The sequence below is a fragment of the Felis catus genome, chromosome B1, assembly GCF_018350175.1.
Source record: "Felis catus isolate Fca126 chromosome B1, F.catus_Fca126_mat1.0, whole genome shotgun sequence".
In the NCBI taxonomy this organism is placed as follows: Eukaryota; Metazoa; Chordata; class Mammalia; order Carnivora; family Felidae; genus Felis; species Felis catus.
This window is the reverse complement of record NC_058371.1, coordinates 75,697,636-75,719,757: the sequence shown is the minus strand read 5'-3', so window position 1 is coordinate 75,719,757 and position 22,122 is coordinate 75,697,636. Positions and strand designations below refer to the sequence as shown.

At 44.3% G+C, this 22,122-nt stretch overlaps 2 protein-coding genes across 10 annotated transcripts in view; one reads left to right on the top strand and one right to left on the bottom strand.

Moving 5' to 3' along the window:
- The window catches only part of FHIP1A (FHF complex subunit HOOK interacting protein 1A), a 276,539-nt gene extending 269,940 nt beyond the window's left edge, over positions 1-6,599 (top strand). For all 6 annotated transcript variants that reach the window (XM_045055776.1, XM_045055775.1, XM_045055774.1 and 3 more), the window contains one exon: positions 5,859-6,599. In XM_045055776.1, the coding sequence (XP_044911711.1) occupies positions 5,859-6,112 (254 nt within the window). In that variant the 3' untranslated portion in view covers positions 6,113-6,599. The remainder of the gene's footprint in view (positions 1-5,858) is intronic.
- A 1,388-nt stretch (positions 6,600-7,987) lies between these two features.
- The window catches only part of GATB (glutamyl-tRNA amidotransferase subunit B), an 89,804-nt gene continuing 75,669 nt past the window's right edge, over positions 7,988-22,122 (bottom strand). For 3 of the 4 annotated variants that reach the window (XM_019828860.3, XM_006930822.5, XM_003984942.6), the window contains 2 exons: positions 15,545-15,679; positions 7,988-14,033 (listed from right to left, as the gene is read on the bottom strand). In XM_019828860.3, coding sequence (XP_019684419.2) covers positions 13,905-14,033; positions 15,545-15,679 — 264 coding nt within the window. In that variant the 3' untranslated portion in view covers positions 7,988-13,904. The remainder of the gene's footprint in view (positions 14,034-15,544; positions 15,680-22,122) is intronic. The other variant, XM_019828861.3, reaches the window with a different exon arrangement.

The window sequence follows — 22,122 nt, the reverse complement described above, 5'->3', positions numbered from 1 at the left end:
ATTTTTTGGCCAGTCCTGCCCTGAGGAGGGCATCTGTTCTCTTTATTATGTTTTCAGAGACTCTCAGGCCCCAAATAAATGTGCTTTAGGGCTCTGTAAGGTAAAAACTATTCATTTGGACTGGGAGAAGGGAGCTGAAAAGATCCCAGAACTCTGATGGCTTGACCTTGTCTCTGTGTAGCTGTTTCCTCTTGGTCACTGGGCCTCACTGAGCCTCCTGTTCCTTGACTTTTAAATGAAGAATTTGTTTTCTATCTCAAGTCCTTTTGGCTGTAGAGCTCTGACTGTGAAGAGCCTTCAGGGCACAGCAAGGCAGACTTTGAAAGACAGGTGGGCCTGTGCCACTGGGAGATGAGGGGGCAGGCTCCAAGCTTTGGCCCTAGAGAAGAGTAGTCCAGGCTGGGCCGGGCCATTCACGGAGGGGGAATAGCCCCCACATCTCTGTGGAAAGGTGGGCTGTGGGCCCGCGTGGCCTCTCCTAGCTCCTGGACTACTGGTCTGTTAGTTGTGTTCCTCCTGAACCCGGAGCACACCTCTGTAGCTCACCCTGTGAGCATTAGCTTTTGTTCAGTAACAAACCACTGCAGCAACTCAGTGGTTTAAGAGAAAGTCATTTATGAGTGCTCACAAGTCTGTGTGGTTGCCGGGTTTTCTGATCTGGGCCAGCCTCGGCTGATTTTGGCTGGACTTGCTTATGTGTGGCCGTCAGCGGGTGGCTGGATGTCTGGGATGGCCTCACTCATATGGGTGGTTTCCGGCTGGGGTGATGGGGGTCGTGGGGGTCTGTATTACTCATCATCCAGAGGGTTCACCCCGGCTCGTCAACATCACAGCTGTAGGTTTGCAAGAACGAGAGCAGGATTGTACAAAATCTTTTGAGGCTCTGTCTCGGGGCCCAAACAAGGTCAATTCTGCTACATTCTGTTGAGCAACGCAAGTCATGGGGCCGGCCCAGGTTCAAGAATGGAGCCAAACTTCCACCTCTCCATGGCAAGGGCTAGAAGAATTGTGGGCATTTTTACAATCTGTAGATGGAAGGTGGCATGCCTCTTCTTACATTACACTCCATGCTTGGTCTTCATTTGTAGTTTTCAATTTGTAACGTGCTTTCCGAGGCAATCTTGTTTTCAGATAGCACGGTGCAGTGGGCGAGAAGGATACTACTGGCTTCATTTTCGTATAAGGCAGCAGAAATTAGGTGCCTGGAGTAGTCCGCCAGGGTCATGAGGCTCAGGTGCCTGAGCCTGTCTTGCCCAGTGTGTGGAGCCCAGGGCACAGACGCTGACTGGCTTCCTAGGCTTTCCTTGACCCACAGACTCCAGGTGAGGGGTGGTGGGGTGGGGAGTGGCGGGGACCACTCACACCTTGTGCTATGTCCTGGCTTCAGACTGTTTCTTGGCTGTGGATGCCAGGTATGTGCCCAGGGGAACTTGTTCTCACCACATACAGTTGTCAAATGAGCCATAATTGATGCTTTCTAAGGTCTGTAATGTTCAGGGGGCTTTGACTTGTGAGAAGGTTCTCTGGGGAAGAAGACTTTTCCTTTAACAGAATTGTTCAGGTAAACTTTCCAACTTCTTTCATATTGGCAAAGTGACACCCTCCTCTCAACTTAAAAAGTCTCTAAACTTTCTCACAGAATGAGAAAGGTGTCTGTCCCCTTGCACAAAGCTGACCACCAAAGCATTGAGTGTGATGCGATTGCCTCTAAATGAGTTGAATCCAGGAGCTCGAGCATCATGGTAATGGGCCAGACACTGGGGTTTTCCATGTTTGTGAGCTGTGTACTTTGTCTAGCACTGTGGACGTGGTGGGTGGGAGGAGCTTGTAACAGATTTCTCACCTGACTTTTAAATCTTGCCAGTATTAGTCTTGAAAACCCTCTGTTGCAGCTTTTCAGACCCAGGGCGGCATTTCAGAAAACCACTCCCGATTCTGACATTTATTTATACTTCTCTTCTTCCCTGCCTTTTTCATTAGGTGCTTGTGCGTGCTTGCTGAGTCCTCTGATGATGGGTGGAACTCGGGTGCCTGCAGCGAGTTCCCCCATCATGCAGGTGCTCTACTCCCTTGGCCTCCTGACAGCCCTGTAAAAAATGAGCCAAAGGGGTGCCTGGGTGGCTCAGCCATTAAGTGTCTGACTTTGGCCCAGGTCATGATCTCACAGTTTGTGGGTCGAGCCCTGTGTTGGGCTCTGTGCTGACAGCTCAGAGCCTGGATCCTTCTTCGGATTCTATATCTTCCTCTCTTTCTGCCCCTCCCCCATTTGCACTTTCTCTCCCTCTCAAATATAAATTAGAACATTAAAAAAAAATAAAACAAAAAAACGAGCCTCCTCACTAATGGCTTCAAATAGGGACAGACTTCCTATGCCAGCTGTCACTTTGTCATCCTTGAGACTGTTGATCGCTGGGATCAGCCACTTCCCCTCAAATACTTTCCAAACCACAGAGGTTGTATTTGCTTGTATTTAGTTATCTTCAGAGTCCTTTCACTGATCATGAGTTCTGGGAGGGAGGGAGGTCAGGTGGGTGGTATTTCCATTTTACAGAAAAGGAAACAGAGACATTATATGATAAGCTAGTTGCCAGGTAGGAACCATAACTTGGTTCTCCTTGCTTTTGAACTGAGAGCTTGATGGAGCTTTGTGACACTCTGAGAGGCCACTCCCGTGCTAACAGCACAGCCTGCTGGGAGGGTTTCCCTGCAAATCTTAGGTCTCCCTCACTGGGCACGCTCCTGCTGCTGCCTTATTAGTGAAGACAATTTTGATTCTTGGATTCAAGTGGGTAAATGAGCCTTGGTGATGACACTTTTTTAAAGTCATGACACTTTTTGAATTCATGGATGAAGCTAGAATAATGAACCACAAAAACCCTTTTTTGGGAGGAAGGAGGAGTGAATTTGAAAGAGAAAGATGGAGATGAGGAAAATGAACCATCCAGGGAGATCAGTTGTAGGGAAGAGCTGGTGTTGGTCAGTTCCTTCCCTCATTCGTTCATTCAGCGAATGTTTATTAGCTTCTGCTATGAATAACGAAGTGGGTTGGGTGTTGTGAAGGACACATCGCCTAGGGGCTCAGCTCTCAGAAAACTCAAGGTCTGATAGAGGAGGAAAAACAAACAATACAAGGTTAAAGGGCCACATTGGCCTTTGCTGGTTAATAAAATGGGGTGGGAGGCTAGAGCAGGGAACGACATCTGGGGCAGGAAACAGGAAGTCTGTGAAGTCAGTGGCAGCTGAATTGCTGATGATATGATGGATGACCCATCAAGAGGTCCCTGTGTACATTATGCCTAGTGGCTCTTTTTTTTTTTTTTTTTTTTTACCTCTTGTTTGTTGATTTATTGAGGTATAATTAACATACAATATTAGTTTTCAGTGTACAACATTGATTCAACAATTCTATGCATTACTCAGTGCTCATCACGGTAAGTGTAGTCACCACCTGTCACCAAACAACATCATTACAGTGTTATTGACTGTATTCCCTCTGCTTTACTTTTCGTCTTATAACTAGAAGTTTATACCTCTTAATCCTCTTCATCTGTTTCACCCGTCTCCCTACCTATCCCTCCTCTGGTGACCATCAGTTTGTTCTCTATATTTAAGAGTCTTTTTTTTTTTTTGTTTTTCTTTGTTCATTTGTGTTGTTTCTTAAATTTCACATGTAAGTGAAATCATACGGCATTTGTCTTTTTCTGTCTGACTTATTTCACTTAGCAGAATACTCTCCAGGTTCGTCCACGTTTTGCAAAAGGCAAGAGATCGTTCTTTTTTATGGCTGAGTAATATTCCATTATATATGTACTATATCTTCTTATCCACTCATCCATTGATGGACATTTAGGTTACTTCTGTATCTTGGCTCTTGTAAATAATGATGCAGCAGAGGGCTGCATAGGTCTTTCAAATTAGTGTTTTTGTTCTTTTTGGGTAAATACCCAGAAGTAGAATTACTGGATCATACGATAATTCTATTTTTAATTTTATTGAGGAACCTCCATACTGTTTTACACAGTAGCTGCACCACTTTGCATTCCCACCAAACAGTGCAATAGGGTTCCTTTTTCTCCACACCCTCGCCAACACCTGTCATTTCTTGTTTCTGATTTTAGCCATGCAGACAGTTGCAAAGTGAGATTTCATTGTGGTCTCATTATTCAGGTCTTTTGCCCATATTTAATTGGATTATTTGTGTTCTGGGGGTTGAGTTTCCTATTGACTCACTTAATCCTTACAACTCTGTGAGCTTTTGACACATGAGGACATTAAAGTACAGAGAGGCGAAGCAACCTCCCTGATGTCACTCAGCCACTAAGTGGCAGAGTGTGTGCTCTTCTTAACCACTGCACTGGGGTCTCTTGAGGCTAGTGAGATCTAGAGGAGCAGAGATATGGGGAAGAGAATTCCATGGATAGTGCAGGTCTTGGCCTGGGATTACTGCCTATGGGTGTCCCATTCCTCACTCGTAGCCAGGCCAGCTTCCTTTGTGAGTTTTGCTGGACCCTTTGAAGAGCTGTGGTGCTGGAGGACTCCTGTGAGGGTCCCAGGGGGTGGTCTTCAAGGCTGGCCATGGACCTCAGTGATCTCAACACTTTTGTCCTCACTTTCTTGTCCGGACATGTTGTGTGTTTCTGCTGAAAGGTGGCAGCAGACAGATCCTCTACAACTTTTCCAGTTCTTCATGGAATGAAGTGTGATAAACTCTAATCTAAAAGATATTTAAAGCAGTAAAGCAGAGGATTTTTTTTTTCACACTAAAGACTATAGTAGTGAGATGTGGAAAGTACTATAAATGTCAAGAATTTTTAGTACTGTAGTTAAGCGACACTCTGAGAAGTGTTGAAAAATGGGACTGAATTCTAAAAAGCAGCCAAAATAATGAAGAACTTGAATATAATGATTTATAAAGAGTAGTGAGCCTATTTGAGTAGGGGCAGACGGACGCATAAATAATTCCTATAAATATATGAAGGCTGGAGATATTTAAGAATTAAATAGTGGGGAAAGTTGAACCATTTTAATTAGTAAAACTGATTTGATGTGGAAATGCAAATCATTTGAATATGTTCAAGTTTGGGCTCATCTCATCCTGGACCCGTGTTACTGAAGCTGAGATTGAAACCCCTGAAAACCCTTCTTAGATGGAGGCTTCTAAGCCACTTGCTGCCACTAGATGCCCATGGTGGTGGGAAGTTCCCAATCTGGTCGGTCTTCCTAGCACCCAGCTTCCTCTCTGTTATTTCCAACCTTTAAAAGGCTTCTTCCATTCTGTTCTTCAAAAAAGGCTGGAGATCCCAGCCAGGAGCTGGGGGTCCTCAGGGAGCCCTTGAGGCCGGAGCTACAGAGAGCAAGGAGTGGCTTGGTTAGCCCAGCTTGCCTCCTGCAGCTCTGCTTTAATTGGTAAAGGTAGGATGGTTCCCCCAACACCAGGAGAGCAGGTGGAGCCTCTGGACGTCCCCAGATAACATGTGGTGAGTTAAGTCTTCACTTGGTAGGATGCAGTGGCAGGAGACACCTTTTTCATTTTTTCCTTTCACCATGTCCTGGGCATGGAGGGTTGCCACAATTGCTGCACGAAGTTCCTTACACAGGATTTGGGATAAAACTCTCGCCATCACATACCTGGTGCTGGAGGTTATCTGCTGGACAGCAACCCAGCCACGTGTGTGTGTGTGTGCGCCACGGGGCGGAGAAGGTACATGTTCAAGGGCTGTGTCTTCGGACTTCGGTTCTAGGAACTGAACCCACGACTAGACAGTCCACCAGCCCCCTCCCCTCAAACACACATACTTAAGAGGGTGGACATAAAGGCCTGTGGAGGGTCGCCCTGACAGTTTTCTTTCTGCTTTCAGATCCCATTCAGGATGCTTCCAGGACAGGAATTGGCAAGAACCTTTTGGATGGTCCCCCAAGAGTGCTTCAGCCCTTCCTGACAAACAGAGCCAAGGTGGCTGGGGTGCCCCCAAGCCTGCCCCTGCCGGTGAGGAACACCATGCTGGCCGCTGCCCTCTTCCCAGAGTTCCTGAAGGAACTGGCTGCCTTGGCCCAGGAACACTCCATTCTGTGCTACAAGATCCTGGGTGACTTTGAGGACTCCTGTTGTTAGTTTTTTGTTTTTTTTTTTTTAATAGAGGTTTCTTGTTTTTAAGGTTTTAGCGTCTTGACTGAATGTTAAATGCAAAGCTGCTTACAAAAATTTCTACTTTGATATTTCCTGACAATACTTGATTTTTGGGGAGGGAAATTTTCTGTGTACCTCCTCTTTCTCTAGCCGGGTCTTTCCACCTCCTCTAGAATGTAAGTCTCATAAGCTGGTAACTCCTTGGGCAGGTTTTCTTTTCTTTTTTACTCCTCAATTTTTTGGTATTCTCCCATCCCTTTGAGTCACTTATCTTGCAGCTTAGAGCTTAGATCACACCAAGCAAATACTGGGGTTCCATGATTTCTGGAAGTACCCCGGGTTAGAAGGCTCAGCTCTTCAAATAGCACATGAATGAACATCTGTTCCTGTTGCCTTCTGTATTTTGGTTTCCCTTTTCTAAAAGGGAAGAATAAAGATGGGGCCCCGCTTTCCTCTATCACACAAGCATGTATCATGTGTCCCTTTGCATCTTACTTCCAAGATTTGCACTCTGCCCAACATGTGTTGCCTTATGTTGCAGGCAAATCCATTGGTTTCAGCTGTTTGCCTGGGAAGTCAGATGTCGTTGTGGATAATTTGGAATGCAGGGAAATTTTCTTGTTGCTTGAGAGCTTTCTTTAATCAGTGTATCACTTCCTAAACACTGGAAATAGTTTTATTTTAGTAAGATTTGCGCAAAATGAAATCTACATAGGCAAACCGTTACATTGGTTTTTAGAAGTTTGATCTGGTGGAGAAAGTGGGGTATCATATACTCGGGTATCATTGTTTTGTGTTTTATAAAAGATTTTGTGAAGCTATTTCACAGTGGGTTTTGGGGGGGTAGGGAGGAGTATGGGGCAGGGGAAAGGATAAAGGTGAACTAAATGAAATCTATAAAAACATTGGCAATTATTTTAGATCCTGTTTGCTTTTTCTAATATGTTGCACTTTGTAGAGAAACAAGCACTGTACACTTTGGGACCTGGAATGTAAATGCAGACGGGTCACAGGAAGCCCCGCGAAGCCAAGTGCCTGCTGGTGACTCACTACACACAGAAATGCTGCCTTCTGAGTAATGGGGTTCATTAGAAGGCCCCCACACGATGTATTAGTGCCTCTGTGCTGCTTTGCAGCCTGCTCCAGGCATAATTATACTTAGCGCCACCGGTCTCCTTAAACCACCAAAGAGGGAGAAACACACACAATAACTGTCTGCTAAAAAACGAGACCATGAACAGCTGATATTTGTGGACATTCAGTTCCACTCCCCTCTATTTTGAGCAGGGGAGGAGCACATAACAAGGGTGGGCCTCCCTGTCTGGGGGGAAATGGGAAGTCCCGGTTCTTCCCAGTTCTTGTTTTCTTCGTGGGCATCGCTGCTGAGCCCTGGGGGCAGCCACAGGTCTGGCGGTTGTGCCTCAGGAGGACTGGTATGATTTTAATCAGGCCCGTAGCAGAGGAGGGCAGTGGAGGGAAGAATCCCATCTGAGACCTTGCAGAGCAGAGGCTGCCCTTCAGTGTTTCATGGTTCTTGAAGCAGCTTTGTATTGAGAGCTAGCCAGCCCATGGAATGTGGACCCCAGGAGACCTGGCCTGGGCAAGGAGGCTCTCAGCGGCCAGCCTCACAGTGTTTCTAAGTCTAAGCAAGAAACCAAAGATGTCGACCTATTGTATGTTTCTGACTTCACATTTGTCTGTCTTGGAAAATGGCTTGCCCCCCTGTGGTACAGCTGCAGGAATGTATGAGGCCCAGCGGACTGGCCTGGCTTCCTGGCACAGCCTTGTATTCGCAAACCCCCAGGTCTCCACTGGAAAAGAAGGTGGCTCAAGGTAGATTAAGAAAGAGGAACAGGAAGATGGAATGTAAGCTGTAATTTATTATCCTCTAGCTTCGTTTTGGACAAGTATTTGCCTCCCAGTTTGGACTGAACAGGTACAGAAAATGCTGCAGTCATACCTGGAAAGTGTATTCATTGGCTTTTTGGCTTGATTTACACTTCTCTCCATTATCTGGTGATGGTGTTGATTCTTCAGTCCATATTGCTTTATTATAGACCATTGTAGTCCCCTGTGTAGAGGGTACCCTTTTGGAAAGAGATTGCTTTTGTGCCTCTTAGCATTTTTAAAAATAGGTACTGAACTAGACTTACCTTAAAGGAGGGCAGAAATGATCAGTGTCGGGGGTGGGAGACAGTAAAATTAGCTCCCGTGGTGGGGTGCCGGTAGCAAACTCACATGATAACCCTATTTGGAATTGGAAACTGGTTCATCTTTCTGCATCCATTATAGGCCTCCTCCACAGTATTGTGTTCAGGGGTTTTCAAAATGAAATCAGAAATCTGGCTTGGAAATGCATTATAGAGAACTGGAAAATCCACACGGTGGAGTGAAACAGCCAGGTAGCTTAGGTAAGGATGGTTGTGGCAATAGTGTGGACATACCAGAGGAAAAACAGCAGAGTCCTGAGGCTATAAATAAGAGAAAAGCAAATATGGTGGGGGAGGGGGGAGAGGGGGGGTTGGAGGAATGAACTTTGATCATTCAAAGATCTGGAGATACTGTACTGTAGGTGGGTGACAATGGTAATTCCTTGGTGGGAAAAAATCATGGTAAAAATCATAAAGTAGTCAGTGGGGCCTGCAGAAATTCTTTTTTGTAACGTAGGGAAAATTTGTAAAGATATTTGGCGTGCTTTAAAATGTGGTCCGAGAGTGTGGTCCCTGCTCCATACGACAGGCTCCCACTCAGATGCTGTGCTACCTGTTGGCAGGCACAGTGGGCACAAACCCTTGGCTGCAGGCCTGAGACCGGAGTCCCTGTGTCTAGCCTGATGGTCCTGGGCAGTGAAAACAACTTGAGGATTCCTGGAACATCACACATGCCTTTCAATTCCCAATGCAGGGTCTGAGGTAAAGTTCCAGATGGAGTGAATTTTATGATTCAAAGTATATGTGTGCACTGGGATATTTAAAATAGATCTTTAGAAACGACCAACTAAATTTTAAAAATTATAAACAAATTCCAGGTGAATTTAGGCTAACGTACAGCTTTTGGGGTATAAACAATTTCCCAGCCATGAAAGGGGGGGGGTGCCAGAGTAACCAATTAAAGAGATGTGATTTCCTTTATTAATAGATAACTTCCTTTCCTCAGTATTTAAAGGAATTCTGGAATTTTCCCCTCTTTACCCAGTACTGGCTTGGAAAATACTTTGACGTATTGATGGCTTGGAACTGAGGTCTCTGTCACATGTAGGGAGGATGCATTCAGTTCTTTTTTGGGTCCTCGGGAGTACCTTTTGCTCAGCAAGTGCCTTTGATTTAGGTCATACGTAATTGTTGGTTTTCAGTCCATTAAGAAAGACCTCACAGAGCTTTGGAATTATGGGGAGAGCATCCTCTTACAAATAGACTCCAGAAACAGGATACGAGAATATTTGGGTTGCCTGTTCAGTTTGGGCAGCCAGTGGTACTCAGGGTGGAAAATGGTCTCTGAATCGGCTGGGATGCCACGGTCATGTGGGTTGACGTCCGGATCTGGTTGGAGGTTCTGCGCCGTGGAAGCACCGCTCATTCGGAATCGGGATCGGGCGTGTCTAGGTTCGTGAGGGAAGCGCTGCCCTGGCTGGGGTGGGCTGTGTCACTGGCGTGAGGTTAAGGATATGCAGCATCAGCTACGGCTCTCATTTAAAGGCAGTTCAGTTTAATTGCTCATTACCAGTCCTGTGTTTACGGAAGTGGCTGTCAAGCTTGCCATTTTTATGAAACGCTTTATTGCAGGACAGCTATTACTGCACGTGCTACTTCAAGCCACTGGCCCAGACCAGTGTAATTTGTGGCTTGCTGCGAAGCTCAGCCAGCTCTGCAGTGTTGGCTTTTCCTGGAGGCAGCGGTCCTCTGGGGGCTGAGGCCACACCAGCTTTAAGTCATTGAGAAGATATTCTCAGGCCCCTCTCGCTTCAGCCATCATTCTGTAAATCACGCGGCACTAATTCTCCATCAAATCACAGCTTAGAACACTGTCAGACCAGTGTGTACTCCACCCTTAAATCACATCATTGAGGAAACATTGTAAGAAAATGGAGTGGACTTTTTTCCTTTTTGAATGACCATCATAAACCTAATGCTTTAGGAAGAGCTCTCAGAAGACTAAGAATTGTTTTCGGGATAATTTTGCCTCAGTAAATCTTCCCCACGCTCAGGCATTTATTAGGCCATTACTTGTTCTGGAGGACAGATTATCCTGGCAGCTCGTTAACTGGATAAACAGGGCTTTCATGAAAGGTTTTTGGTGACGTTCTATGGGGAAGAAGACAGGGACAGGGTTGGGGGCGGGGGTGGCGTAAGTCTTCAGTTCTTTGGCTCTGCACTTTGGATCTGAAGACAGATGATGATTTTGGCTAGGACTGACCCTTCCCATCCCATTGGGTCATTGTGAATTTTGTTCCTGTCTTATGACATGAGAGTAAACCTAACTCATTGTCAGCCACACCGGTTACAAGACTGCCAATAAGCTCTGTCAGTATGCATTCGATATGTATTTCAGGCATCTTCTGGGGAGCTTAGATTTACTATGTCATTTCAGAACCTGACAAGGGTGATGGAAGCTCTCAGGCCAGATTATAAATTTCATGGAGCTGAGGCTGCAGAAGTCTGTGCTTCTGAGTGTGTCTACGGACTTTTTATTGGGACGAGTCTGCAGAAGGCTTGTAACAAGGCCCCTTTTTGGCCTGGAGATATTTTAAGGGGGAATTTAGTGTTGATCTTAAATGCTTTTTGCTAAATTATTTGATTAAGGGAGGCAAGGAGAGAGGATTTCAATCACATTCTAGCCATCTTTCAATTTAGGGTCATCCGTGTTCAAATAATCCATGAATACATTTGTCTGAAATCTACCAGAGAAGCATGGCCATTTCCACGCTGCTTTTGGTAATGGGTAAATAACATGACCTTTGAGATAGACTTAGTGTTTTGCCCCCGCAACACTCGGTAGAGTCCTTGAAATGAAGCAAATTCAGTAGAAATGAAAAACACAGTATGAATTGTGGGTTATTCCCATAAGCTGTGTATTGAATCAACTAACTCAAAGCTTCAGGAGGGTGTGTACTTTCAAAAATTTCATAGCCTTCTTGCAGATAAGCAATAATTAGAAAAGAGAGGCGTGTGTGTGTGTGTGTGTGTGTGTATAAGCTCAGCTAAAACATGCTAAACTTGTTATAATGATTAGCTTCTTTTTTTCTGAGGCATGTATACTTTAAGAGACAGGAACAGAAGTTCACCTTGGTGCATATGCCTGGACAGAGTCAAGAAGCTCCTTCCTAGACTCATGTCCAGAATTCAAAGCCTACTTGTTGGCAGCACCAGCCTCTCATTCTAAAAGGCTGTCCACTAATTTGGTTTTATAAACTTAATCAGCATTCGCTAAAGTTACTCTGTGCCAGGTACCATGCTAAGTGTTGAGGCTGAGCTTCCTTTCTGCCAGAACCAGCCAGCCAACCAACCAACAGAACACATGGTTTGGGCATGACCAGGTCCAGTTGGTTCATGCCATCCTGGGGATGAGCCAGTTTTCCAGCACATTTCCCTCCCAGCCTACAGGTGTGTGGATTCCAAAGACAGATGGCAATGGCTTCACATGACACCAACTCACACATCTTCATGAGATTTTCGTTGGAACAGCAACGAACCAGACTAAATTCTCACTCATGCAAAGATCTATTTAAAACTGTACTTGAGACCTGTTTATGAGTAGAGCCATACTTTGTGAGTTTCTGACTCTGTTATGCAAATAGGTCTTTTGAATATATAGTCAGGTTCCGAGTAAGGTAATCTGAGCTGTGTTTTGATTTTTTCTATTAGCAGTTATAACTAATTCTCGGGATTTCAGAAGTGGGCATTCAAGACCACGGGCAATTGTCAGAGGTAGACAGCACTAAAAAGGTCAGGTGTCTCGATGGCATTTTTCTCTGGAAATGATCAGTCCATAATACAGTCTACACTGGACATAATTTTGGTGATTTGTCTTCATCTGGCTGCCTCCCCACCCCCATCACCCATTTTAGCAAGGCCTTGATTTAAAAGGGTCTGGGAAGATCCTCCAGTATCATCTTTTGTAACGTTTGATTACCCAGAAGCCAGACCTTTGGTGAAAATGGGAGTTTTTAAGACAAAACTGAACCGTATTATTCCTGAGAAAACCATCCTGCCAGAATCCAGGCTCAGGCTGTCCTGCCCCATTTGTAATTCAGACTTGCAAAGTGCAGAGAGAAGTTGGACTCAGCCTCTCTCTCTAGAAAAGAGAATATTCTACTTCTAGGTCCAGTAGGTCGTCAGTGCTGGAACAGAATGCACGCGGAGCAGGCACGTGGTTGCTGCGTGAGGTGACACATTCTCGCACAATTCTGAGCCATTCTGTCACAATTTTTTAAAAACCTTACCTCTTCTTGCTTGTCTGGTTTCCTTTCTGTCCCTGCTCTTTTGGCTGGGTAAGGGGGATGCTTAGGGAAGTCCTGAGCAACTGCCAGCACCTGGGGCACCACTCACGGTCACCCTGGCGATGGGGACGGTCTGCTTCTCTCTGGTTCCCCAGCTGCCACCGTTCATGACGGCAACGCTTGGACTCTTCCTGGTACGCTGGAGAAGCCAGTGTAAAACCAGAGCCTCCGAAGAGCCTGTTCTCTTATGCCACGGTTTGACACGTTACAAGACAGCATTTGTGAAAGTGGTCTTTGAGCACCATGAGTCAGAGGTAACAAAGGCACGCGGCGCACACAGGGGTGCTCCGGTGCGTTACACAGAAGCCGCATTACTGTCACGAGAACAGGGGTGAAGGCGACCCAGCCTTCACGGAGAGGTTGTTAACTAACTGCACCACAATTACTGCTAAAGGTCAAGATTTTGATGTACTAGTTTATAATCTTATTCTTTCCAGGGAAAACAAATCAATTTAATGTTACATTTTTTGTTTTAATCTTTTTTCGGCTTGAGGGTGGGGTGGGGTGGGCGGGGATCCTTGTCAGCTGCACAGTCTTTGACATGTAAGTTAATTTTTCATGTGATATTTCAGTATATATTTTGTTCATTAAATTTATTTGAAAACTTTTTTTTTTTTGTTTATTACAAATAATGTTTCATTTACTCTCAGACCTCCCGGCAATCCCTGGGGAGCTGAGCAGGTGGGCAATGTCACTTTTACTCCGTGGATGAGTGCGGGCTAGTGAGACTAATGCCCTCCTTCCCAGCCCCGCAGGGCCTGTCTAGACAAAAGTGTGTTTGGCATGTCTGTCCTGTTGTGGTTTTCATCTCCACTCATCTACTTTCAGGTCTAAAACACTGCATCCAGACCATGGTCCCTCTTGACCACTGCTCATGCCTGGCACCTAGAGCAGTGCCTGGCTTTTGGAACTTACTCAGAAATACTTGTTAAAGAAGTGCGGGATGGGAAGTTTACTTAGAACAGTGACAGCACTTGAAACCGTGTGTTTCACTTAGTTTAGAATTACTAAGGCCTGGAACGTGCTATTCCTTCAGCACCACTGCGGCCATCCTGGAACCACTTCCACGTCAACGAGGCAAACGGGGCTGTCGCTGCTGGTCTGTGCAGGTAGCACCCCAGGGCAGAGTCGGGTCTGGCCCTGGGTGGCCTACAGCTCTAGCTGGGGCTAGAGACTGGGAGGCGCCAGCAGGTTGAGCCCCTGGATGTCAGGTTTCACGGGCTCAGGTTCTCAGTCATGGCCGCTCTGCTGTCCCTCAGGCAGAGACGGACCCAGAACATCTCATGACGACAACTGCTTCTCCAGGATCTCCTTTATCACCGTAGGATCTGCTCGGTTGTGAGTTACTTTTCGTACCAACCCAATCAGTTTGTTTATGGCTCTGGGGTTTCCCCTCTTCATGTCCATTACCTTTAAAGATAGATAGAAACTGTTTTAGAGGAGAAAATAATGATATGCATACTTAAAAATGCTAAATTAAGGTTTATGTTTGCTGGCACTTAAACTTCATTTCTTTTGTTTTCCTGTTAGGATTAGATATAAAGTGAGAAAAGGAAAGGGGGGAGGTGTGAACTTCTGAGGAGGTTTCTAGGCTCCCATCACAGGGATGTCTGCCACTGTGCTCTCTGATTAAAGCGGACAAGGAGAGGGCTGTGTGCATGACGAGGGACTGTCCACAGCAAGGGAGCTGGAGTGCAGGAACGAGGGTGCTCTCCTGGGTGCCCCAGTGACACAGAGCTTCTCAGTCTTGGGGTGAGTAACCCTAGATGAACGATCTAGTCTAGTCAGAGTGAGGTCCTTCTCTAATCCTCCTGTGGTTAGCAGGCACGGAGATGCCTGGCTTTCCTTCTCCCCCACTGCCTGCCAAGGACACGTGTTTGTCAGAAGACAAATCCGAAAAATGGCAGCTGTCCCGGAGCACGGGGGTTGGGGAGTGCACTGTGGTGGGCAGGATGGGGACAACAAAAGAAGGAGGCGCCAGCTTCCTATCAAGTAGCCACTGACTGTCAGGGCCACCCGCCCCGAGCTCCGGCTCTGCGGCATCTTGATGGGTAATAACGTCTGTGGGCATCTGTACTCAGTGCCGCAGGACGAGTCCAAAACTGAAAGTGTGTCTTTATCAGTCACTACAGATGAGGCAGAAGACGGAGATTGCTGGACCCAGCGCAAGCTCATTTTCCTTATCGAGAGCTCTTTTCAGAGCTGTTAGTGTCCCCGGCAAGCCGATGGGTGGGTGGGTATTATTCTGAAAGAGATGCTAGCAATTTTTTACCCACTAAAAAATCTCTAGACAGTATGATTAGACTTGGGGAGGAAGGGATGGCACTCATTTTCGCTTTTATATTTTGTTCTGTGCTCAGAACACAGAATGACTTGGTTTTCAGCTATGCTCCTGTCAAGGATTTTCTCCATAATTTACAAGTAATTTCCCTTTCTGCCTTTCTTCCCACCTCTTTTAGGCATGGAGCTAAAGTGTTTGCCCATCTTTCTTCCCTTTCTGCAGTCATGCCTGCTGGCTTGTTAGTGAGCGGTCTCCTTATAAAGCAGAGTGAGTGGTAACAGACTCAAAAGTGCCCGCCCTGGGAGAGGGTGCCGTGCTGGGAGGTCAAAACTTGGATCCGGTGAGCCCAATAAACACCCCCGTAAACTGAACTGCATGAGATGAAACTCCAGGGGTGGATTTTCCTTCTAGGAAATGTGGTATTTTTCTAATATTCACCAAATTTCAGCTCTTGACCTTAGCTAAAAACAGATAGTGTTTTAGGGAACTGCTGGGCAAGCTGGGCCGGCCCTAATTAGGAAGTGCCTCTGGGCGGTGAAAGGGAGCAGTGGAGAGGCTCCTGGCCGAGTCCTCAGGCTGGCCCTGTCCTGGCCTGACCAGGAGAGTAGACCCTCTCCACCCTGTGGTGACCATTAATTACCACTTGAGGATGCCCCTCCATCACGGCGTGGCACACCCGTTCCAGTGCCTCTTCATCCTGCATCAGTTCAAGCTTCCTTTCTGAAACAATCTGTGATGGAGTCTTCCCTTTACTCCTCCACAATTCCTCAAACACCTACGGGCCAGAGGAGGGAGAGAGGGACGGAGAAGTGAGGACCTGCTCCACCTGCCGCGGCCAGGACAAGCGGAGCTGAGGTAGAGCAGATTCAGTGAATTCCCAGATGTGCGGGCCTGCCCTTTGGGAATTCCGTCTCTCCTGAAGCACCTGGACAGTCTACCCAGGCTGAGGTGTTCCCACAGAACAGAGCCTGAGACGGGGGGACAGTGGGCCCTTCCCACTCATGGACTCAAACCACATGGCCGGGAGAGGCTGGGAGGAGCTGGGAGCTGAGGACTCACAGGGCCCCTGCCGCCAAGAGTCAGAGGGCCAGGGCCAGCTCTGCTTCACGCCCACTGCGTAAATTAGTTGAGGTGCTATTCTGTTGAAGGCAGGGGCAGCACAGGCTGAGGGATGTAACCACTGCACTGAGATGAAGTCCAGAAAGCTCAGCCTGCTGGGAATTATGATTTCCGGGGGGCAAGAAAGTGGCCCTATAATAAGTTACAAAAGGGAAAATAACTAAAAACATAAATCATAATCCACAGGGGCCTCTGCCATGCCACGTTTATCCCCTACTGGTGGAGCTAGACCCAAATCTGGCTACGATAATGAATAGTTAATGGTGTATTTTTCTACCTAAAAAATAAATAACAGCAACAAATCCCCAAGCTTATCAAAGTTGGGGAAGAAAGGACTACATTTTTAAAGAAAGCATTTCCTAGGGTAGTTTTCCTCCTTCCTCTTGTTTTTCTAGTGTCTCCTGCGGCACCTCCTTCACCTCTGCCAGGAGTCAGTACTGAGCACTGGATGTTCCTTATGAACATTCGGGCTCAGGACAGGCCAGCCAGGAGCCATTCCTCCCAGAAATACAGAGCTCGTCAATAATTAGCACACAGGGCAAAGCAAATGAAGGGGAAGATGCTTTGTATCTCTGCAGGGCTCAAAGGTTTCCCCAGTCTGGACAAAGACAAACCACAAATATTTACCGTGGCTACAACAGTCCGTGCACCATCCGCTCAGCTATCAGAATACTCATGGTGACTATGGCTGAGCGGTGTCTTTGGTGGGTCTTCCTAGAAGCCCCCCCCCCCCCCGCAGGGCACCCCTCTGGCTACTGCTACACAGGCCTGGCTGCTTAGAGAAAACCTGTCCCTGCTCTTAGAAAAACACGGACTATATATGCGTCCAACCAACTTTTCAACTATTTTTTCAGCCAGAAAATGGGTGAGGCATTGAGGGAGAAGGGCTCAAAAACAGATAAGAACTTTCCCTGCCTTCAACAAACTTCTTAGTGGAGCATCAGCAGCATAGGGATAACGGAACAATGTGTAAGGCAGAAAAGCAAGTCTGAAGAATTTCTCTCATCTACTTCTTAGATTAGAAATTTCTTAAATTTCTTAAACTGCAAAACATTGTTTCTAATTATATGAGTAAATACATGTTGGGGGGATAGGATGAAAATGGCGGAGTAAGAAGATCCTGAATTTGTCTCCTCCCAGGGACACACCAAAACTACAACTACATCCAGAACAATCGTCTCTGAGGACAACCTGAAGACTAGCAGAACAGCTCTTCCACAACTAAAGACCTAAAGTGAGGTGGGCAGGAGGGGCAGAGACGTGGTCTAGTCAGGACCCACACGCCTGGCGTGGCAGTCCACAAGTAGGAGGGAAATCAATGCAGAGGTCCCCCCCGAGGAGTTTAGGATTCAGGCTCGTCAGGCACTGCTGCCCCGGGGACCTGTACTGGGAAGATGAGCCCCCCAGTAACGTGTGCCTTTAAAAATCAGCAGGGTTTAGCTCCGGGAGAGCACAAGGGTTACAGGAAATGAGGTTCTGCTCTTAAAAGGTTGGAGTACAAACTCACTCTGACACCCAGCTCAGGGGCAGCCGTTTGAAAAGTGCCAGGCTGGGGCGCCCAGGTGGCTCAGTAGGTTGAGAGTCCGACTTTGGCTCAGGTCATGATATCGCGGTTCATGAGTTCAAGCCTGTGAGTTCGGGCTCTGTGCTGACAGCTCAGAGCCTAGAGCCTGCTTTGGATTCTGTGTCTCCCTCTTTCTGCCCCTTCCCTGCTTGCATTCTCTCTTTCTCTCTCAAAAATAAACAAAGGTTAAAAAAAAAAGAAAAGAAAGGAAAAAAAGAAAAGTGCTTGGGCCATATAAGGAGGAGATTTATTGACTACCCTTAGGGTATGTGCCAGAGGTGCATGGATTTGTGGGAACTTTCTCGTGCAATGGAAGCACTGGTGGGCACCATCTCTGATACTCTCCATCTACCCTGCAAGCACTGCTCAACCCACCCAGATGTTCCCCTGAGGTGCCCCTCCAAGCAGCTCCTGTGCACCACCCCTGGGGAGTAGTCGGGATCAGCACATACCTTCTACATAAGATCATTCCTCAAGACTGGGCAATGTCGCTGATCTGCTTAGTACATAGAAACAAATACAGAGAGTCGGGCAAAACGAGGAGACCGAGGAATATGTTCCAAACAAAAGAACAAGACAAACCTCAAAAAAAGAACTAAACAGAATGGAGGTCAGCAATCTACCTGATAAATAGTTCAAGGTCACAGCCATAAAGATGCTTACCAAACTTGGGAGAAAAATGAATACAGTGAGAACTCCAACAAAGAGAAAATATGAAAAAGAGCCAATGAGAGCTGAATACAATAACTGAAATGAAAAATACAGTAGAAGGAATCGAGAGCAAATATGAATCGGCATCTGGAAGACAGGGTAGTGGAAGTCCCCTGAGATGAGCAGCAAAAGGAAAAAAAAAATCTTAAAAGCAGCAAAAGGAAAGCACCTAGTTATGGACAAGGGAAACCCCGTAAGACCATTAGCTGATTTTTCCACAGAAATCTGGTAGGCCAGGAGGGAGTGGCATGATATATTCAAAGTGCTGAAAGGAAAAAACCTACAACCACAAATCTACCTGGCAAGGTTCTCATTTGGAATTAAGGAGAGAGAGTTTCTGAGAAACAAAAGCTAAAGGAGTTCATCACCACTAAACCAGCTTTAGAAGAAATGTTACAGGGGCTTTTGGAAACAAAAAAGGAAAGGCCACAACTATAAGAGAACTGTGAAAGGAAAAAATCTCTGATAAAAGCAGACATACAGTAAAGGTAGTATGAAGGTTAAAAGACAAAAGTAAAATCAGCTAATCTATAAAAATTAGTTAAGCAATATACAAAAAGACTGAAAATATGACATCAAAACAATGGAAAGGGGAGGAAAACCATAGTGCTTGTAGAATGTATTTGAACTTAGGTGACCATTAACTTAAAACAGACTGCCATATACGTAGGGTATTATATTATGAACCTCATGGTAACCGTAAACCAAAACCTGTAATAGGCACACACAATAAAAAGAAAAAGAAATTCAAACATAACACTAAAAGTCATCAAACCACAAGGGAAGAGAACAAGAGAAGAAGAAAGGAATAGAAAAGAACTACAAAAACAACCAGCAACTAATAAAATGGCAATAAGTACACACCTACCAATAATTACTTTAAATGTAAATGAATTAAATGTTCCATTCAAAGAACATCAGGTGGCTGAATGAATTAAAAAAACAAAACAAAACATCAACACCCCCCCCCAAACCCAGGACCCACATTTGCTACCTTACAAAAGACTCATTTCAGACATAAAGACACACAAAGATTGAAAGTGAAGGGATGGAAAAAGACATTCTATGTAAATGGCAAAAGAAAGCTGGGGTACCAATGATTATATCAGACAAAATAGATTTGAAAACAAAGACCATAACAAGACAAAGAAGGGCACTACATAATGGTAAAGGGATCAATCCAACAAGATGAGAAAACAATTATAGTATCTTTGCACCCAATACAGGAGCACCTGAATATACAAAGCAAATATTAACACAAAGGGAGTAATTAACAGTAATACATCAGGCTCTTGAACAACACAGAGCTTAAGGGTGCTGATCACCTGTGCAGTCAAAAACCACATATAACTCTCGACTCCACAAACCTTAAGTACTAACAGCTTACTGTAAACCAGAAGCCTTACTGAAAACATAAACGGTTGTTAACACATTTTGTATGTTAGATATATTATATACTTTTATATTATAAAGTATTATATTTTGTATGTTAGATATATTTACAATAAACTAGAGAGAAGAAAATGTTATTAAGAAAATCATAAGAGAAATATATTACTGTACTTATCAATACCATAAGTTAATGTACATTTACAAGTATCATGTCAGTACCTATATTAATACTGTCTTATACAAAACACTGTTATATGTATACAGCAAAAATAAAGACATTGTGAAAAAAATTATATTTACAAAATAAAAACTTTCTAATATATGTTGAAAAAAAACCTGTGTGTAAGTGGACCCACATAGTTCAAACCTGTGTTGTTCAGGGGTCAACTGTACAATAATAGTAAGGAACTGTAACACCTCACTTACAGCAATGGAAAGATCACCCAGACAGAAAGTCAATAAGGAAACAGTAGCCTTAAATCACACAATAGACCAGATGGACGCCTACCACCCCAAAACAGCAGAATACATATTTTCTTCAAGTGCACATGGAACACTCTACAGGACAGATCACATGTGAGGCCACAAAACAAGTCTTGATAAATTTAAGAGAACTGAAATCGTATCAAACATCTTTTCTGACCATGACTGTATTTCAAGGATACTGATTTCAAGGAAAAAAAACTGGAAAACACAGAAACATGGAGGCTAAACAACATGCTACTGAACAGCCAATGGGTCAACAAAGAAATAAAAGATGCAATAATAAAAATACCTTGAGGCAAATGAAAATGGAAACATACATTCCAAAATCTATGGAATACAGCACAAATGTCGTAAGAGGGGAGTTTACAGCAATCCAGGCCCACGTCAAGAAACAAGAAAAGTTTCAAACTAACCTTACACCTAAAGGATCTAGAAAAAGAACAAGCAAAGCCCAAGCTTAGTAGAAGCAAGGAAATAATAAAGATCAGAGTGGAAATGAATAGACACCAAAAAACAAAACAAGAAAAATAGAAAAGATAAATGAAACCAAGAGCTATTTCTCTGAAAAGATAAGCCAAATTGGCAAACCTTCAGTCAGACTCATTGAGAAAAAAAAGAGGTTCCAAATAAAATAGGAAATGAAAGAGAAGTTACAACTGATACTAGAGAAATACTAAAGATTGTAAGAGACAACTGTGAAAACTTGTATGCCAACAAACTGAACAATCTAGAAGAAATGAATAAATTCCTAGAAACATATAATCTTCCAAAACTGAATCAGGAAGATATAGAAAATCTGAACAGACCAATTACCAATAATGAAATTGAATCAGTAATAAAAATTTCTCAACAAACGAAAGTCCAGGCCTAGACAGCTTCCCAGGCAAATTCTACCAAACATTTTTAAAAGAGTTAACCTATACTTCTCAAACAATTGTTAAAGAAATTGAAGAGGAAGGAACACTTCCAAATTCATTGTACAAGGCTGGCATTGCCTTGATAACAAAACCAAGGACACTACCAAAAAAAAATTAAAAAAATAAAATAACATGTCAATATTCATGATCAACAACAGATGCAAAAATCCTCAACAAAATGTTAACAAATTGAATTAAAAAGTATGTGAAAAGGATCATACACCATGATCAAGAGTGATTTATTCCAGGGATGCAAGGATGGTTCAACATACACAAATCAACCAACATGGTACACCACATTAACAACATAAGGATAAAAATCATATGATAATCTGAGTAGATGCAAAAAAAAACTCTGACAAAATTCAACATCCATTTATGACAAAGTGGCTAGAGAGGAAACACACTTTAACATAATAGAGACCATATATGCAAAATGTACAGCTAACGTATTCAACAGTAAAAGCTGAAAGCTTTTCCTCTAACATCAGGAACAAGACAAGGATGGCCACTCTTGCCACTATCTTATTCAACATAGTACTGTAAGTTCTAGCTTAGTCCTAGCAATCAGGGGAGAAAAAGAAAGAAAAGGCATCCAATTGGCAAGGAAGAAGTTAAACTGTCACTATTTATGGATGACATGATACTAAGAAGTCTCTAAAGACTCCACCAAAAAACTATTAGAATAAACAAATTCAGTTGCAGGATACAATATACAGAAATTGGTTGTGCTTTTCTAATAATGAAATACCAGAAAGAGAAGAAAGCAATCCCATTTACAACTGCATCAAAAAAAATAACATACCTAGGGGGAAAAAAATGTAACCAGAGTGAAATACCTGTACTCTGAAAACTATGAGACACCAATTAAAGAAACTGAAGATGACACAAATAAATGGAATGATATTCCATCCTCACTGACTGGAAGAATTTATATTGTTAAAATGTCCATACTAACTAATCTATAGATTCAATACAATCCCATCAAAATGCCAACATTATTTTACACAGAACTAGAACAAATAGTCC